The sequence below is a fragment of the Pimephales promelas genome, chromosome 4 (assembly GCF_988280905.1).
Source record: "Pimephales promelas chromosome 4, fPimPro1.hap1.1, whole genome shotgun sequence".
NCBI classification, from domain to species: domain Eukaryota; kingdom Metazoa; phylum Chordata; class Actinopteri; order Cypriniformes; family Leuciscidae; genus Pimephales; species Pimephales promelas.
The window spans coordinates 30,953,263-30,974,102 of NC_142772.1; the positions used below are offsets into that span (position 1 = coordinate 30,953,263).

The window sequence follows — 20,840 nt, forward strand, 5'->3', positions numbered from 1 at the left end:
TAATTGCCCTCACGATGTAGCTTGCATAGCCTTCCTGCTAAAGCTCCCCTCTGCCTCTCTCACCTTTGCTTACACACAGACAGACATCAGGACCACTGGGTGCAAGCAGATAGAATCTTTGATCACTGTATGAATAAATGAACAAGGAATGAATTAATCAATAAGGGCTGAGTGGGGAGAGGTGGAATATGGTGAAGGTGAGTGGGTCTTTGTTTCTCTCAGGGATCCATACCGCCTAATAAATAGTGATAGAGGGAGGCTGTACACAGATCAAGAACTCTCTTCTTCTCCTGGGTCTCAGACTCCAATCATCTTAACTTTCGTATCAGGACATGGCCAGGAAGAACAATATTTATGTGTGCTTTTGAGAGATAATGGCAATTGTATTTGCGTGTTCATATACAGACAAACTAATTATCATGTGTAAACATTGTAGGAGAAAGGGAGAGCAGTTCAAATACATACACATATTTCAGTTTCTAAGAATAAATAAGAGGACCTGCTAGAGGTAGAGTAATAATTATGCTCCTTGGTAAGCTGTAATTTACTTCTTTTGATGAAGAAATCAGACAAGAGAGAGACAGAGAGTGAGAGAAAATACATTCACAATGTTCCTCCTTAGAATCATACAAACTGTTTCATACAACTGAATCATACAACTGTTTGTCTCAGACTCAAATATTGCAGCATTCATTCTTAATGTATTTGTAAGTGCAGCATGGCAGGTATATTATGCAGTTTAGTATAGTAGTTTTTCTTATAATAATTTACTCCGTTTTGCTGAGAGAAGATGTCTGCTGCCTTCTATTATAAAAATTGGACTTCAAAATGTTATTTAACTCATTACTTATACTTAACTTATTTAAATGGGAGTTTTATTTTGTCTGTTTTAAATTTTTATATTTATTTGTTTATTAAATCTATATAAGTTAAAAATGTAGGCACTATTGATATTTAGAATTATTTTACATTATCTACAAATTATTTCATTCATTCATTCGTTTAGAACTATATTTAATGAATCATCATCACAATCATTACACAGGAGCAATGTTAGTGCAATACACCCATGACATTGCTTTTCATTAGCTACTGTTGTAAATTTTCCAGAATGAAAAGCAAACCCATCATTACATTATTTTTTCTATGTGAATCTTTTGATCTGTTCAAAACAACATATGGTGATTGACACTTACAATATGCGATTTCCACTAGTGATGCTTTCTACTTGGCACGTTGATTAAGCACATCACTGCACATCTCTCAATGAAGCCCTTAATTCAATTCATTCTAAACAGCACAGAAATCATGTCACAATGAATGCCATCACTAAACCATCACAGGCCAGGAAAGAATTGGTAGGGCCATGGCCAAAGTTAAAAGCTCCTCTAGACTTTGAATCAATCGTTGAATACAGTACAATCCATACTACCAATATTATACTTCCTTTCGCTGTTTTAAATCAATTTCTTTTGGTCAGCAATTGATTGCATTCAATGCCAGTCTTTTTCTTACATATTTGCATAAATGTGCACACATATATAAACATTGACTTACAGTTTTGGCCCCCTGCGTTGCTGATGTATAGAGCAGTTAGATTGTAAAGCATTCGGAGAAACTCAAATGAGGCTATAGATGGAATCACGTCCTTCTCTGTTAACCTGGAAAACAGAAAGCAGAAACATAATAGTTAGAAACGTGACCATGTCTGCTACGATAACTAGTGTTTTTCAAGAGAAAACATTGCCCCTTAGACTTTTTATTTTTCCGTAAAAAACGAGGCTCTTCATTAAGGCACACTAGATCTTGTCAAAGTCAATGCAATTAGGAATGTCTCTGTATGAATGAATGAATCATGGGAACATTTTTATCCATTTTCTTGTCACTCTGGTAGGACAGTACTTGTCAAAACAATAAATGCAAAGGAAAAAGCTGCTATAAAAGGTTAGCCTTCCAAGGAAAACGGTGTACTATTTCTGTAATATCTAGTTTTTAGCAGTGAAGGTGCTTACACTTCCATTAGAACAACAACATATTTCTATGTATTATATATCTAAACATGTAGTGCAGTTTTGCGATAAATAAATGATAAATACATTGTTTCTTCATTTTGTGCTTAAATTTACAGCTAAAACTTGAAAACATTACTTAGTATGATTTATATGCTGTTTTCCTCATGGGAACTGCTAGCTGGTCCCCACAATGTGATTTCAGGTTTTACTATACTTGTGGGGACATTTGGTTACACACACACACTCACACACACCTGAGAGTGAAGGTGTTGGTGGGTGTCTTCTCCAGTGGAGAATAAGGATCCTGTTTAGAGTTCAAATCAGCAGAAACCAATATTCCAGAGCCTTCCATCATCACGGTCACACTTCTGGGCAAGAGTTCCTCCAGCTCAGCTGTAAATGTCACGCTAAGGGTCCGTCCGTAACTTAACAAAATGTTCCCCAGATATTTATCTGAAATATAAAGAGAAAACATTTAAAAGTGCCAATGAATATTCCAATTTGTATATGACCATTGTATGATTAAGCAAACATGAGTGTAAGTTATCGGGTAGCAACAGCTGTGCTGTGAATTGCGTTAAGTGGTTTGCTCAAGGGCAGCACAGAATTTTCTGGAACACAAACTCACAACCTACAGATTACCAGCATATTACACCAGCTACTGAGCTGAAACAACCCGATTACCAAAGATAAACACCGTGACGGATGGCAACTGTAAAAAATATAATAGGAGGAAAAAAAAAGTCTGTTCACATAAGGAAGTGGGTTGTTCTTCTGGTTTAGAGAAAAAAAAGAAGGTTGGATCTCACTGATCTCATGGTGTCTGTACATCTCTATATGCAAGAGAGTGTAAGAGGATGATCTTAATTGCCACTCATATCCTCCTGCCTCATTAAAGAGCTTTAATAAGACTTCAAAGAACCACATGCTTTGCTACATAATACTGTATATAAACAAACACAGAGAGAGAGAGGGAGAGATGACGAAATTTCTGCTTTTATTAACCTAAACATTTGAAACTCAAAAGTCATCTCCATTGAATACGCAACGCATTCTCATCCTTTAACGTCATATAGAACGCTATATGACAAAACGGCGCTATTCTACGCACATGGCACCCTTTATCGTTAATATAACAAGCGCTGTGAGGGCTAAGTTTAGGTGTGGGGTAGGGTGTGCGTGTCATATTCACGCTAAAGGATTTATAACGTATTGGGTTCGCGTGTTATATTAACAATAAAGGGTGCCATGTGCGTAGTATAGCGCCATTTTGTCATAAAGCGTTCTATATGACGTTAAAGGATGAGAACGGGCTGGAATACGTCTGTATTCTAAAAAAAGCCAGACTGGATGTTAAGTAGCTGGCACATTTGAATCCTTAAATACATACCTCGGGTCTATAGTGACCTGCGACGTCATTCACTACCTTCACCCTTAATCATTTTTTAAAGTTAGATATCAACCTTCTTAGTATTATTCAAGATATTAATTATAAATATAAACAATTATTTAACAAAAAATAATGCCTGTTTTTCCATTCATTTTTTTATTTTGTAAAAGTTGTATAGGGTCACTAACGGCTCGAGGTGTATAACAGAGTAGCTATATTTTGCACAACAATAATTGGCTTTTTGATGACTGAATAAGTCCAATTGAAGAGTTCAGATGCAAAAGCCTCTAAATGCCATTTGAAATTTTCTTCTAAAATTACCATTTTTATTAAGCTTGTATATTTAAGTTCAGTAATTTCACTTAAATGACAATTAATAAGTAATCTTCATTGCCATGTAAGTGAAATTACTGAACTTAAATATACAAGCTTTATAAAAATTATCATTTTAGAAGAAAATTTCAAATGGCACTTAGAGGCTTTTGCATCTGAACTCTTCAATTCAACTTTATTCATCAAGGTGACAATGTCTAAAACATAATGAAGTGAAGTTTCACTCATAGTTATTGCAGGCAGAAAACAAAAAGAATGGGAAGTATCATGAACAAAATTTGAAATGGTTCAGTGATTTACTGCAGAGCAAGTACTGAACACAAATATTAGTGTCACTGTCACTTGATGGTGGATCTGGTGAATCTATCATTTTGAGGGAAATGTTCACAAGTCTGAAAATCTGTGTGTAACTTTAAGGGAGGTCACTACCAAACGTGACATATGTTAATGGAGACGTAGTCCATGACTGATCAAGAGTAAAATCGCTAGAGAGGCCAATCTATGAGTGAAACTAAAACAAGCCAATGCACATTGGCATGCAATTATTTGCATCAGCTATACAGCCTCGCAGCGACGTATTTAACGAAAAGCTGTTGCGATTACACACTAGGTTGTACTACATATGACTAAACGGGTGACTTAGCAAACTTTGTTGGGTGTAATTCCATAAAATTTACTTTGTATGTGTGTAGAACTGTTCAGAACTGTGCTAGGTAACCATGTGCTGATTATCATCTTTGAACTAGGCTAAAAAATATTTTAAATTTTTACTACCGAAACAGTCAATACCGAAACATGTAGTCAAGTTTCGGTGGTGACATCATGTTTTTTTTGAGTGTTATTCGATAAAATTTAGTTTTTGTGTGTGTACAACTATCCAGAACCATGTGCTGGTTATCTTTGAACAAGGCTCAAAAGTATCTTAAATTGTTCCAAATACAAAAAAATCTTATAAATTACACTTAAAATATTGTTAAAATTTTAATTGTTATTGATATTGATATAATTGTTAAACCATTTACTGAAGGTTTGCTCAGGCTGTTGATCTGCTGAACTTTAAACAATGTTATAACTTCTTGCTTTCCTGTATTCTGCTTAAGCTCTCTTTCCCTTGGTAAACTGTATGCATGTATGTGTATGTTAGAGTTGTTTAAATGTTTAGTCTAGTTAATAAAGTCTTGTTCATATCACACGTAAAGTTGTACGTGTCATATCTGGAGTCACAAATCATAGATCTTGACTACTTGCTCTTAGTAGTACTTAGTAAGAAAGACATTTCCCATGCCCCAGGAATGTACATTTCTATTAATCAATTAATAACCAAAATTGAGTGTTCACAGGATGAACCAAGTAATAGGTTGTAATGTTAATGTAGCTACATCAAGTTAACCCGATTAACTGATCCAAATATTCATAATCAATTATAACAAGTTATTTATAACAGTAAATTATTTATTATTGTGTTTCGGTAGTGACAAATTTGGGGAGAGGAAAAATATTCCAAAACTTTCTGAAAATACAATATGATAATTAACTGCAAAATTACTAGAAGTGTGTACCTTGGATATTATACAATTTGCATACGTACAAAATGTGTGGAAAGAGACACCTTTTTTTTAAGACGTTTCCGACTCTAACTTTGAACCAATTCTGCAGAATGGCCCATATAGATCCGGGTCGCTAAAGACCCAAATACTGTATAATGATTGGTGAAACAATTTTGCCTTTAAGGGTTAAATAGAAGCCGCAGTGAAGCTTGCCATTAGCTCTATTACACTGCTTTTGGTGCAGCAGTATTTACAATATCAGTATGTGTTATTGAATCTCATTTCTAACTTCTAAAGCACAGGGCTGGTGTTCTTGTAGTATGTTTATGTACAGATACTGTGTAGTGTTTTTCAAGGTTACTTTTCATGTTACTTGAAAAAAAAATCAGTGCATTGCTAACTAATTTGTATGACTTAAAACATTAAAACATGAGTATTGCATGAGTTAGGCCATCCTGTTCTAAATATACGTGAACAAGAAGCCTTGAAATATGATATTAAGGGGGGGGGGGGGGGGGATGTGGACCGTATATTCGTCCTTGGGCCACTGTGTATGTAGGGGTTAGGTCGATTTAACTCCCCATAGAAGGTAATGCTGGCTTCAGAACATTTTTCAAAGATGAGTTACACTGAAAACATAATATGAAAGTAATACCTGTGAAAAGTGTGATAGAATAAGATGGAGAGGGTGAGCTAAGGAAAAGACAGACAGTAACAAAATATGTCCAGACATAGAATAGCCAGTGGTTACAGTAAAATTGTTTTATTGTATTGTGGATTTGAGATAAATGCCTACACCTGCTGGCGGTGATTAGATGCTCTGCTTCAGGATAGTTGTTGTGCTACTATAGCGGTTCAATGATGTCAACCCTTCTTTTTCTTTGTCTCTCAAAAGTTCTAAATTAAGGGCAGTTCACAGAACTCGTTTTTGCCTTCCACAGCACCACTTCTCCAAGGTTTTTCAATGTAAACATGAGCTAGACAGATGTGCTTGACCACTGCACTTGCCTCTTGTGTCTTTTGCAGTCTCTGGCAAGTTCAAACTTGAGGTTTTTTTTTCATTCCACTTCCCATCATTTTTTTTAACTCAAAAATGCATTCATTTGAATGGCCCCTTACTCATTAGTTACACATTTATGAGCTCATTTGATAACCTAAACATTAGGTCATGATCTATAAAAAAAAAAAAAAAAATATGTGATTCAATATGTAGAAAGTCATGGAATATGTGGTGGCTCAAATTCTTGGTACACTGTTCCAAGTCCACAAACAAATCATAGCAAAATTAGAGTTTTTCCCTTTTATCTAAAGCATTGAACACTCTGTGGGTTAAAATCTCTCATTGGATCATTAACTGGCTAGCACCCTTATAAGTTTCTTGTTCCCATCATCTCTTCACCATCGAACTGATCCCTGAAATACATGCACAGCGCCACATGCTTCACCTGAAACAAAGAGCTGCAAAACATTCTAAGCCCCGGCAACCTGAAAGCTTGTTAGATACTTAGCGGGAGTGTGTTTTCTTCTCTGCCCACCTGCTGTTCCACATGCAGAGACAAGTATGAGTCAACTTCAACAAAAGGAGGCTAAAATGTTCTGTAACTGTTGGATTCCTGTTGTTTTCAGGCCTGACAGCATGCTGAAACCTTCCCTGTGAGAGCTTATTCACAAATTCCAGCACCCATAGTGATGCTGAGGCGAAAAAATAAAATAAAATAAAATATCTACAGCGGGTGTTTTTCTTCCAACACCCAACACAGACTCTCCAGAGACACTTGACGATCTGTATCTGGTAGAAAATTAAAGCTGTAAATAAGAAGTCAAGCGGTACATAAGAATAGAATATCCCTTGTAGCTTCCAGCACTTGCTGTTTAACTCCTATCTCATCAAGATCAGATTTGATAAAATGGAATCGTCACCACGACGAATAAATATGAATGTTGTCATTGTTTTGGAGCACGCTAACTTATGGATAACAGTAAGGCTAACATATTTTATTTTATGGCGACTTCAAGGGCTTAAGTCATGTCCAATTGACCTATGGCTAAGCCACGCCCTCAAAAGCGATGAGCTAATCACAGTGCACAGCTAACTCAACACACTTCATTCAATTCATTTGTTTTTTTGTTGTTTTTTTTTCTTGGTCAAACTGTGTGCATGGGGTACATGCAATAACGACACTAGGTTCCCGAGAGGCTGGGCAATGGTGTGTATTTTTTATGCTTTCCCAAACCAGATCTCAACCGAGATAAGTGTCTGCTCAGGATTAAGTTATGCGATTAAGTTAAGTGGCAGACCACAACACCAACTAAATGTGGATAAATTACAGTAAACAAGTCTACATCTTTTCTAAGTTAAGTCAACAACATATTTGAAAGTTATCTTTAGAATCTCTAACGTACGTTTGGCTAGAGTTAGCCTAACATTAGAAAATATTAACGTTAGTTTTAGTTGCGTTGTACATCATGTCACTTAGCTTCATTAACGTATCTGTAAATAACCAAGACAAATGTTAACAATGTTATGCTGAATGATTCGTGTAAATACTGTAGCACCAAACGGTGATGGCAAGTATCTGGAGCTGAAGCTTTTCATCGACCTTCTCAACAATAGAATTATTAATATAACCCTCCAATGCATAGTTAAGGCCCTTTAGGTGACTTCGAGATAATATTTCTGTCTCCAAAAATCACTGATTGCCTCCTGTGAAATGCCTACTGTGACAGCTGCCATAGCACCTGTCTCCAAACGTTGACTGTTTGTCCTAGTGCGTGGATAGGGGCGTGGCTTAGCCATAGGTCAATTGTATTTGTATATGTACATTTATGTCTGATTGTGACTGAGAGGAGAAATAAAATGATAAACAGGTTTCTGTATTAAAGTCCCCGTGAACCGGAAGTTGCAAACGATTTTTCTCCAGTGCTGTGACGTATTTCCAAGTGAAACGGAATATTGAACAGAGGGCAGGGTTTTACTCTAGCGCTTCTCCTCTCCATTTCTCGCTCATAGTAAACTAACGGTTTGAGGGGAGTGGTTAAGCGTTTCCCCACCCAAACTGTGAAACCTACGTCATCAGAAAAAGAAATCGTTCCAGACCGGAAGTAACTTTTCAGATTTTGATTAAAGATTACCAAGGTAAAACATTTTTTTAATATATTTTTACTTGCACGGATTAATTGTTCACCACAAGAGTAGTAATATGTGCTAACAAAGTAAATAGGTTCAATTTTGATTTCACGGGGACTTTAACATCTGCATATACTAAGTCTTGATTTGTCTGTCCGAAAGCTTTATTAAACGGACAGTTCTCCCAAAAATATATATTCTGTCATTATTAACTCACCCTCATGTTGTTGTTTTTTGGGGGGTGGGGCATACAATGGAGGTCACCAAAACTTGTTTGGTTACCACCCTTCTACAAAATATCTTTTTTTTCCCGTTCCACTGATTGAAGAAATTCAGTCATGCAGGTTTGAAACGATGAGTAAACAATGACAGAATTTTCGTTTTTGGGTGAACCTAAAGCAACGACCAGTCAGTGAAGGGGGACAGGATTATATATCAGGTATTTATTCAGTATTTACCTCTGAGCTTCTCATTGCAACCACAGTGAGGTGTGCTTGCACTTTTTCCCAGTGTCATCCACACCACCCACTGTACTAAAAAACCATGTAGCATCATCAATGCGGCATATATCAGGCATTTTAATAGTGGTGTCTGTTCATGAATGTAATTGGCCTTATTGCTGCAGTTCTACACTTTACAATCAGCACAGTCTTACATACGGGAGAAGTTAGGTGAGACATTATGATTAAACCCAGCTTTAAACATCAATCTCAGTGATTAAAGGATTGAGAATAATTTGTGCCACTTGTCTCAGTTGATCACATCTGATACGTCTCGCCAGGAGCCATGATTGCCGGAGAGATTTATTCCAGGCATATGGTTGGCTGTCAGGGTGCACTGGCCAAGTTGCTCATGGACATAATGTGGTACCTGGACGCGACTCTCAGAGGACGGGGACGTTTAGATCTCCCTCCAACCCCCATCCATCTCAAACTCTAATCTCTCGGCGACCTCCGTTTCTCTCCATCTGTGTTTGTGACTCTGAGACAGCTTGCAACCAGCTTTTGGGAGGTGTGTGTGTGTGTGTGTGTGTGTGTGTATGTGTGTGTATGTGACAAGTTGTTTTCTCCTCAAAGCTATGATAAATGTTCCACTCTGTCCTCTCACCATGGAGCAGATGTACCTCTGGGGAGATCACACAACAAACACACACACAGTCTGGCTCAGTCAGCCAGCTAAACTCTTGGCTTGGCACTTGGCTATGGTATCATGTCAACCCTCTGTTGACATGGCAGCTTCAGTGGTGTCAAAAGCCCAAAGCTACGCCCAGCTAGATGAGCTATTCAAGTGAAGAATTATTCGCACACAAACACACACACTCTTAGTATCTATTTAACTCCTTTCAATACACAATACAGACTTAATCAGGTAAACATTCCCCCTTCACATAGAAATTTCCTTTCTGGTGAGACTGGTGATGTGTGAAAAGCATTAAAGATCAAAATTTAGCGCACAACGCAAATCAGAGAGTGAAGTTTTTAAAAAGGATAATCTAAAAAGTCCTTGGGTGCTGTTGGAGTTGTCAGGGTGGCTGTACTCTAAATGCACGTGGATGAGGAGATGCGAGTCAACGGGGAAACAGGGAGGGAAGGAAATCAAATGAGATCGTTAAAAGCTTCAAGGGAGCAATAGATCTCGGCGCATTTTAGCCAAGTGGCCAGAACGGCACAAACAAGCCCTGCGCTGCAGCGATAAGAGAAACGGCACCAAGTGCTCCAAAGAGTAGCAAAAAGGGCAGTGCTGCATCTCTGGAGCCAGTCATTGGTAGGAAAACATAGATGGATGTGCACTGAACATGCACATTAGAGCATATATGAATACATAAGAAACCTTACTATTAAATCACAATGCATCACAAAAAAGACACATTCATGTATTTTAAGGGTATTAAGACCCAATATATTGTGTTAGTGTGTATTTCTCTATATGCAGCCAATGAGAAAATGTGTGAGACACGAAGACGTGAAGTTAACAGGATTTTTCCCAGAGTGAGTGGCCAAGTTGGTCTGGCTAAGTGTCTCCCATGGCAGTACATTGCTGTGTAGACAAGAGTAAAATCCCTCAGCCTGTCAATTACACAGGGGAACTGGACTACATCTTGCCTCTGGACTGGCCTGTACAGCTGGTATATTTTCAGAGGATACTCTATGAAATACTATGTATGGCCAAGCATGCTAATTCTAGTCCACTGTTTATCATTTGTTTACTTTTGCAAAATAAAGAAAGCTTATAACACTACCAAACAAAGTCAAACTAAACTATATTTCTGCTTTCACGGATCTGCTTTCTGCGATCCTACGGCGTCATCTAACTGACGCTAAAGGAAAGCGTCAGTTAGAGGACGCGGTTAGGTTTAGGTGTGGGGTGGGGGTAGGGTACACGCGATCCTAGGGCGTCATCTAACTGACGCTAAAGGGCGCCTAAAGCGTCAGATATTGAAGCATGTCCAAATGCTTCCCAAGGCGTCAGTTAAGTGACGCCTTGGGGGTGAGAATGGGCTGACACAAACCATGTTTACTCAGGTACAAGGCAGTTTGTGATGTAAGAAACACCAGCAGTTTCAAAGTGCATTTTTAAGATTGTCTACAGATCACTGTATTTTTAAAGAGAAAATACTCCGCAATGCTGTTGACATGGTTTTTCTTAAAGCATATTAAAAACACCACCACACAGACATAAACAACATTAAAAACTTTCACAACAGGGTGAACTGATTTAGCCTAGAGTAGTTTCAAGGCAGGCCATTAAGCAACACTTGTTCTACAGGTAAAGTGTATAGCCTAGTTGCTGTCCTACCAGGTGCTTTGTAAAAGCCATTCTCCTCTCTGTAGGGCAATAGATAGACTTCCCCCTCCTTCCAGATGAGGGATTGTTCGTGCCCTTCTGAGAACACACCCTTCCAGCCATCTGGATCTGAACACAGAGCACACACAACAATGTCTGAGATTCCTGGTGAAAATACTTCCATTTCCCATTCTTTTATTTAATACAAAAATGTTGAACGATCAGCATAACAAATTGTAAAAGAAAATATATACATTTCAGAATGTGTAAGTTGATTTGTCTCTCGTTTGCTTTAATGGCAGCAGAACTTGAGCTGTGTGAACTGTAAAGCCTGATGGTCATGTTCTCCTAAACGATTTTAGATGATCCAAAGAGTGTCTTGTGTTTCAATGGAAGGAAGACCATCTGATCGACTGTCCAAATTTGCAAGATTAATATCACAAATTAATATTAAAAACTTCATAACTCAATTTGAATTATATGAAATATGTGTGAAATCTTAAATGGTTGTAATCAATCGGACATCACAGTTGTATCTTTGATTTAAAATGTTGAAAATTCCAAACCTTTGTTGAAATGGGATTTTAAATACATTTTCAGCATGGTCTAAGCTTGGACCCTACTATATATTCACTTAAGGACATTTAAAACATGTTAGTTATGATTAAAATCACATAAAAGGTATTTGTAGTTATTTTTTAAATATATTTTACAAAAAGGGTGAAATGTCTGTGTATGATTGCAGGGAGAAGCGAGAATTGTGAACACTGATATGCACTATGTAAAAAAAAAAAAAAGTGTAATTGATAAATTACCTTCTAGGAAGTCTGAAGTAATATTCATAGCCATGTACTGATTGGAGGATGAACAGGCGAGGGAGTGTCCAAAACAAAAACATTTCTTACAGCCATCTGGGTTATCCAGCTGGAGGTTGAAGGAGCCTGGTTTACACCTATAATACACACAAATACACAAAGCAGAAATAAAGCACTGTTAGATACTAGTTCAGTTTTCCTCAAATTTATAAAAATAATTTATGTAAAGTTTTGGAAAATGTGGTGCTTATTTATTGAGTTATGCGCAGAGGAGAGAAGATATGAGCATTTCTCCACTGATTTATGGCAACTGGAGGTGTGTGTATGATTTGGACATAGTAGGAGGCCACAAATTGATCTATCACTGATCTACTCTGTGCTAAATATAATAATAATGTCTCTTGCTCTAATTGCACATATAACAATGGTGAAATGCATGCAAAAGGTTGCAGATGAGAAACAAAGAGAAAAGACATGTAATTTTAAGACAGAGTGAGGAATAGAAGGTCACCTGTTGCAGGACTGGCCCTCAACATTATTCTTGCAATAGCAGTGCCCATCTTCAGCTGAACATACTCCTTCACTGCCCCTGTCATCACACTTGCACACCCTGTTTGATTGAACACATGCACAAACACAGATATAAACAGATGAATGAGCCACCACTGATGTGCCTGTAGTGCGCGGCTCAGTTGCCTGGGGTGAACTGCTCTGTCGGGTGTACATTATATATATATATATATATATATATATATATATGTGTAGAAAACATATTCATGATCTGTTACATGGCCTAAAACCACAGTTTTACCTGGCTTGCCGTTAATCATAATTCTCCTACTAACCTCTCACCTCTCTTTCTCTCTTTTCTTTCACTTTTCGCTCCAATGAACCAACAAATTTTTACCCCAAAACACTGACACAAACGGGCCATGTGAAAGTGCAGTGGGGTGTACAATTTTTTTTGACGTTTGCGTTTCTGCTGTTTTTTTTATTTTTATTTGCATTAAACTATTATTTGCATCATTGAGTGTGCATATGCAATGTGCAAATCTCATCAGGTGGATATAATTTTTCTTTCTTTCTTTCTTTCTTTCTTTCTTTCTTTCTTTCTTTCTTTCTTTCTTTCTTTCTTTCTTTCTTTCTTTCTTTCTTTCTTTCTTTCTTTCTTTCTTTCCAATTTAGCTACTAGTAAAACATGTTTGCAGATTTCTGCATCCAAGAATCAAATGTTTTTCCTCATTTGACAAATTCTTGGTAGAGATACTCTCGCTCTCATTACCTGCATCCATCAGGGCCGAGAGAATGGAAGCCAGGCTTGCAAATGTCACACTTTATACCAGACACACCTGGCCGACACACACACACTCCCTCTGCATCACACTGCAAACTCACAGAGCCTGCAGAGAGACAGAGAGAAGACAGGTTTTGACAGACATTAGCCTTTGGGTTTTTTAATGAGTACATGGATGGTTTCAGTTGCATTTAAAAATGATTTCCTTGTCTACAAATTATTCCAATAAAGGTTAATAAATGCGAATTTTAACATATTTTATACACACATTTTGCCACCTGAAGCAAAATCAGATATTTCAGATACAAGACGAACACCATTAACATGTAATTAAACAGTGACAAATAATTTTAAAAGTGCATTTATTCCCCCTTGCATTCTGGGAATTTAAAATCATTAATATTGCAATATCTAAATGCAAATTCATATTTAAAATTCTATCTGAAGTTGTTTAAATAAATAAAACATTTCCCCCTTATTTATCACCTGTAGTCTTGCACATTAACCATTTTGGGATATCACATAAAAAAGTTGGACTGAAATTCCAAGATGCACATAAATTCTAAATATGTGCACCCAAAACGTATGCACTCATTTGAGGTGGATAGAACTATGATTGAAGTACATTTACCAAATAAGTCCCTCCATGCGCAACAAAAACTCACGTGACTTTGCCTCAACTGTGGATGTGACTGGATAACTGGACTAACAAGCAGACCGGTTTCATTGCACAGCACCTCAAATGTTGGTTTGATCATTCTGAAATGTCTGAGTCAAAGTATGCCATCACAATAATTTTGCGCAACTTTGGATGGAAAAACAGAACTATTGCTAGTTCTCCTATTGTAGAAAATCCCTGTTTGAATTTCTTTGTGTTTGTGTGGCTTATTTTTTCCACTCTAGTTACTTAAGAGCTGTAGGCTATATATATATATATATATATATATATATATATATATATATATATGCACATATATGCACCTGCAGTATATACTGAAGAATATCGTGAGCTTAGAATTATAAGGTTCTATCTCCACTTTTGGTCGAAATTGAGTTTTTGACATAATCTGATCCATTAGGTGTTTATTAATGCCTGTGTGGTGTTATTTTTGTAAAAAAAATATTTTGTTAGTAGTTATTAATAAAATAAAAAGGTTCCATCTCACAAAACATAAACCGAGTTGGGATTATAAGGTTCTATCTCCAGTAGATTCAATATCCAATCAAAACCTTGAATGAACACGGACGGACCAATCAAAACCCACCTCTTAGCTCTGTAGCCTGACAAGATTGTGAGTAAGATTGTGTTTTGTATAAACACTGCTTTGTTTTGCGGTACTGGAAAAGTATCTGGGAAACCAACGGCACAGATAGAAAATGTGGCATAAAGACAACTACAGAGAAAATAATTTTATACGAAAACACCCTTCAATTTAGGAAGTACTGTACAGGTGCTAAGCAATGCAATTGTCAGGTATTAGGTGTTTATTAATGCCTGTGTGGTGTTATTTTTGTAAAAAAAAATATTTTGTTAGTAGTTATTAATAAAATATAAAGGTTCCATCTCACAAAACATTAACCAAGTTGGGATTATAAGGTTCTATCTCCAGTAGATTCAATATCCAAGCAATGCAACTGTGACTGTTTATCCTGTTGAGTCCTGGACAGTGCCTCAGTGGGTCCCATTGTCTAATCTGTCTAATATTTATCCATGTTCAAGTACATGCCTGCAGTTGACAAAGCATACTACAAGAAGGCAGTATTTAGAAAGTAAAGATAGAAGGTCGGAAAGAGTCATGACAACATAAATTACATAACATGAAGTACATCATACATAACAAAACAGACATACAGAATAATAAGGGATGAAAACATAATTTTCATGATGTTACAATATTTTGTGTTAATCTACTAAATTAAACGTTCTTAATGTAAGATGCTCCCTAAATGTTTTTTTACAGTACAGAGGAGTGAGGTGTAGTATTGTGTAATTACTCCATGTCCATGTTCTTTGAAAAAATTTTTTTTTCTTACAAACTTGCTTGCTTGGCTTTGATACTATACTATTATATTATATTATCAATGGTTATAAACAATTATTCTTTTAAATGTGGGGTTTTAATGGTAAAAGTGGAGATAGAACCTTATAATTCCAAACAGAATCAGAGCTCTCAGACTTAAAAGGTTCTATCTCCATTGGGGTCATCTTAAAAAATCCCATTTCCAAATGTGCCAGGATTTTGATATTTTATTCACAAAGTACCTGTAGGGTGATGGTCTTGTTGAGCTATAATAGAAGATTATACTACATAACAGTTTTGCCAGCTGGGATGTAAAAACTTTGATGCTCAATATCTCAGAACTACCCTAAACGGAGATAGAACCTTATAATTCTAAGCTCACGATATACATTTGCATGATGAGAGAATGAGATAGAGAGCATTTAAGTCTGATTACATGGGTTAATATAAGATACTAGTGCATGAGTGTGACTAATGCACAATAATTGCTTTACTAAGTGCGTGTACAAGCAACTCACCCATTGCATTACAGTTGCAGTCTTGGCAGGGCTGTTGCGGCAATGATCTAAAGAAGTTCTCTCTACATCGCTCACAGTGAGGGCCAGCTGTGTTTTCCCTGCAGCCAACACAGCGCCCCCCACTTCCTGTGCTGCGGTACTGCTCAGCATCGAACACGCATTCATCAGCAAGACCACTGCAGTTACACTCTGAGAAGTAACAGAAACAAGTGGAGGAAAAGATATGGATGAAACAAAACAAAAGATACAAAAAGATCAAACTGATTAGAAATAGCAGTGGACATTCATTTAAACCAGCTTGTTCAGTTTAATTAGGCCTTAGAACACACACACACACACACACACACAACCTAATAAGCTCCCTTGCCACAGGCCCCTTCTTCTCAACACATCACCCAACCAGAACGCACAAGTCAGCTTTTTATGCAGCCGCCACCAAAGGGGGCATTGTGGGACATTACTCGTTTTATTACAGTTTCGTCAGTCTATTGACTCTGCAATAACCATCACATTATCACTCTCTAAGGGGACACAGTTTCTTGAGCTGCCATTGAAGGATTACACACCATTATACTAGAAGAGACATACAACAGATAGGGAGAAATATTTATTAAAGGAAATGTACAATTTTATTTTTTGACATTAAAATACTTTCTTAGTTCAACAAAAGAACTAGGAACAAACTCAAGAAAAAAAAAATCATATTTCAGGCAACTACATGGTGAGTTTCATGTAGTTGCAACATGTATATAAATATTTTGGTAAATATGCATAAGATATGTGTGGATGTGATGAATAAATATTTCTAGGTTGGCCTAATTTCTCTTTTTTTATGGATGCAGCCATGCAAGGAAGAATATTAAAATTTAACAAACCATTTATATTACAGATATAAAAGCAAGCTGTGGTAACAAACCATCAAAAATGACTGAGAACAAACAAGCTTTTTTATGCTGACAAGCTAGGTTTTCATCTTTTGTCTCATGGTCTCTTTCCACTTTCAGACTAGAGGGTAAAAAAGACGTCCTTAGTCAATTAACGTATCTGTTTGAAGCATTACGAGAGAGGCATATGGTGGCAGCTCTGCGGGTCTGCCATGCAAATGCTAAACTTGGCACAGTCTGTGATGAAGAACTTTGCAAAGCAACCATGCATGGAATGCATCTTCAGTTGATTCCACCTCCTCACCAACAGATAGTACTTCTTTTGAAACCAAAAACTAAATTAAATTAAATTAAATCCACTTTGATGGGAAGGGACAACAATTACCAACAGAAACCCATCTGTTGACCACTGAAAGTTAATTAAAGGAACGTGGAGCTTAGTGGAATACAGAATGAAAATAATTAACATGGCTTTTTTCGGCTTATGGGTTTGTCAGAATTGCCAATTACAGCATCCCCCTAAAGTATTTACCAGAGACGCATGACAGCTGCAGCACACAAACATATAACGCGTTACACAAATGAAACTTTCTTAGTTACTGTGCTAAAAGGCTAACCGATGCATTGTTTGATTGAATTACTGAATGGTGTGAGCATCTACAAGGAAAAGGACAGAAAAGGACATTTTGTAAAATGCAATAAAATCAAGAACATGTGATTTGTTAACTCTCTTTAAATTTTTTCAAGTGACAAAAGCACAAAGAAAGGTTCTCTTACGTTACTTCCTTTAGGTTAGTATATATATATATATATATATATATATATATATATACATAACATCTAAGTGTAGTATTTTCAATAGACAAAGAATCAGGCCGTACTCACTCACACACTGGTTGGCTGAATCAGCGGTGGCCCGTGCCCATGGCCGTTCTTGGTAGAAGGGAGCGCAGTGCTGACAGTCGACCCCTGCAGTGTTGTGCTCACAAGCACACACCAAACTACCCTCCTCATTGGTCATGCAGTGACTGGCATGGCCATTACACTTGCATCTGAAAGACAGTTGAGAACGTATTATTAGCATTCTTTCAAGGCTCATTGTTTTCTGTGGACACTCATAAAATAATTCACTTTGCTGAAAAATAAGCTCAGGATGTGGCATTTTGAGACAAGATTTACAAATGAGACAGATGGTTGAATTTAAAACCAAGTTACATCAAAACACAAAGTAAAATTTGATATGCTACACTACAGGGACCTTTACAGAGAATATTTATTGGCAGAGTTGATCAATATTTCAAAAATAATCAGAAAACACATTCTGACCAGAGTGTTTGCCATTTGTTGGGCAGATATAGCTTAGCAAGAGTTGTGTATTTTCTCCAACTTGCACTGATAACTAGCATTAACATTTGTGCACTTTATTACGAAGGAAAAAAATAACAATATACTTTGATATACAATATGAGCTGATGATGAAGAAAAAAACAAAAGCCGACATGCACAAACAATATACAGATGGCGAACAAACACACACAAACACTGTCTCTTCCACATCCTGTTTATACTACTAAAACACTTAAGATGTAGAACACAGATCAAATGGCTGGCAAAACACACACTCTCTTTCTCTCTCTCTCTCTCTCTGAAGCACAGTTCCTATTGGTATTACATCACTCACTTGCATTTTCTGTCATTTGCTCCCTTTCTCTTGGTCAGTATACATCTGTCAATGAAACATCGGTGACAGCTAAAACACACGCAACATTACATAGTTGTGTTTATTCACCTGCCCCCCACGGAGAAATCAGATATGGCATAAAAATACGAGCGAAGCACTTTAGCATCTTTGAAGAACTCATCTCCAAAAGTGTTCAATCTGTCCAGAGAGATGAGAATATCTGTAGCCGTCACCCAGTCCTACAGAGAGAAAGTAAAATGAGAGAGAAAATGCATGTAATGAAAAAACAAAAGCAGACATGCACAAACTATATACAGATTGTGAACACACAAATACACAAACACTGTCTCTTCAACATCCTGTTTATACTACTAAAACACTTAAAATGTAACATAAATCAAATGGCTGGCAAAACTATCAAAAAACATTAACAAACCTCAAACTTTTGAAAGGTATTTCAAAAGTATTTTCATGTATAAATACCTAATTTTACATTGTGCGAGTTTCTAAAATTAAATAACTAGCTTTTATTTTATCAATCTATTAAAATTTATTAAAAAAGAATACGTCATATTAGATTGACAACTTATTGTTTAAAACTATGGGTTGTATAAAACTAAATAATTATGATTGAGCTCAGTATCTTTAGAACAATCTTTAGATTAAAACCATTAATCATATTAGCTTTAATTCTGTAAAGGTGTTCAAAAACTATTTTACATTAAACATATTTAATATCTTAAGATAAGTAAATTTTTACTACCCTTTCTTAAATTTTTTATTTTAATTTACTTTCCCACAAGGTCAAGGGGCAGGAGTCGTAAATGGTGGAGAATAGTAAGTCGCAAAACAATACTGAGATGCAGAATGCACTTTATTAACAGTTTAGAAGTAAGTTCAAAAACAGATTAAGTTAAGATCTCACCAGTTAAGGTGAGAGGTTGTTCTGAGGTCTCATCTTTATTTTTATTTTATTTTAAATTAACTCATCTTTATTTTTAGGTCATGTTCCAAAAATATTCAAGCTGGCAGTAATAAAACCTCTCATTAAGAAACCACAATTAGATCCAAATAACCTAGCAAATTACAGACCCATTTCAAATCTTCCATTTATGTCTAAAATACTAGAAAAAGTTGTGTCCGCTCAATTGTGCTCTTTCTTGCAAGAAAATGATATATGAATATATAAAATTTCAGTCAGGATTCAGACCACAATTAAAATTACAAATGATTTACTTTTAGCTTCTGACCAAGGTTGTATCTCAATACTACTTATACTTAGCGCTGCGTTGTGAGAGGGTCTCAAAGATATAAAATGCTGGATGACACGTAATTTCCTGCTATTAAATACTACTACTGACCTATAAAGCCTTAAATGGTTTAGCTCCAGTGTATTTAATGGACCTTCTATCACCCTATAATCCATCGTGTTCTTCAAGATCACTAAATTCGAGGCTTCTGGTCATTCCTAGGATATCTAAGTCCATTAAAGGAGGGAAGGCGTTCTTGCACTTAGCTCCTAAACTCTGGAATAGCCTTCCTGATATTGTTTCGAGGCTCAGATTCGCTGTCCCAGTTTAAAACTAGATTAAAGACGCATCTCTTTAGCCAAGCATTCACATAATGGTTACCTTTTATTCCTATGTTGAATCAGATCGAATTTAATATTAAAAAACTTGAAGAGTCTGTAGGTTATTTGTATATTGCATAGTATTTACAGTCATTACGTTCCTGTGGATATTGCGTGAATGATGGGTGGTTGGGCAGATATTGTGTTTTGCGGTAGGTGGTATGCCATACAGAACCGTTGCCACTGAAACAGCATTAACGCACCAGTGGGGCTCGACAGCCTTAGTCAAACGGTTTGGCGTGTACGGTTGGGTTGCGGAGAGATTGTGGTTAGATCTCAGCAGTAGGAGGGATGTAGAGGTCAGTAAACTGGCTGAGTTGAGTGGGGGACAGAGGGGGGTGACTCTGGGACGCCAAAGTCACTAGCCATGTTTCCATCGGCACGTTTTTATCCGAATTAAGTGATATCGAATGAAAAAAGCCTTATGGAAACAGTAAAATTCGATGAAATTTCATGAAAATCAACTCAAATGAAATACGTTCGGTCTCATCGAATTTTCTCTTGATCGATATACGGCTAATGCGATAAAAGCTGATGGAAACGTTATTTGCCGAATAAATAATGAATTGCGATTAAGTTTTATGCTTGCAACACGTCAGAAGACGAGTTCATTTCCGGCCAGTCTGTTTGCGCACACATGGCGGATGTCAACAAAGACAGATGTAAGTGGACAAAGCAAAAAGATGCTTCAACCAAAGGGTTTCCGTGAACCACGATCTCCCAGAACTGATGGAGCGCTTGTTCCCACACCACAGTCACCTCCGCTGTCGTCGGGCATACGTGCATCGGCATCATCATAGCAAT

The 20,840-nt window shown here is 36.8% G+C and overlaps 1 protein-coding gene across 1 annotated transcript in view; it reads right to left on the reverse strand.

Annotated features, from left to right (window-relative positions):
- The window catches only part of lamc3 (laminin, gamma 3), an 84,092-nt gene that overhangs the window by 22,649 nt on the left and 40,603 nt on the right, over window positions 1-20,840 (reverse strand). Inside the window, exons 3-11 of the mRNA XM_039649989.2 lie at window positions 18,515-18,645; window positions 17,611-17,777; window positions 15,842-16,030; window positions 13,291-13,408; window positions 12,520-12,618; window positions 12,009-12,145; window positions 11,206-11,322; window positions 2,267-2,465; window positions 1,558-1,661 (exon numbers count right to left, since the gene is read on the reverse strand). Of these exons, the coding sequence (XP_039505923.2) occupies window positions 1,558-1,661; window positions 2,267-2,465; window positions 11,206-11,322; window positions 12,009-12,145; window positions 12,520-12,618; window positions 13,291-13,408; window positions 15,842-16,030; window positions 17,611-17,777; window positions 18,515-18,645 (1,261 nt within the window). The remainder of the gene's footprint in view (window positions 1-1,557; window positions 1,662-2,266; window positions 2,466-11,205; window positions 11,323-12,008; window positions 12,146-12,519; window positions 12,619-13,290; window positions 13,409-15,841; window positions 16,031-17,610; window positions 17,778-18,514; window positions 18,646-20,840) is intronic.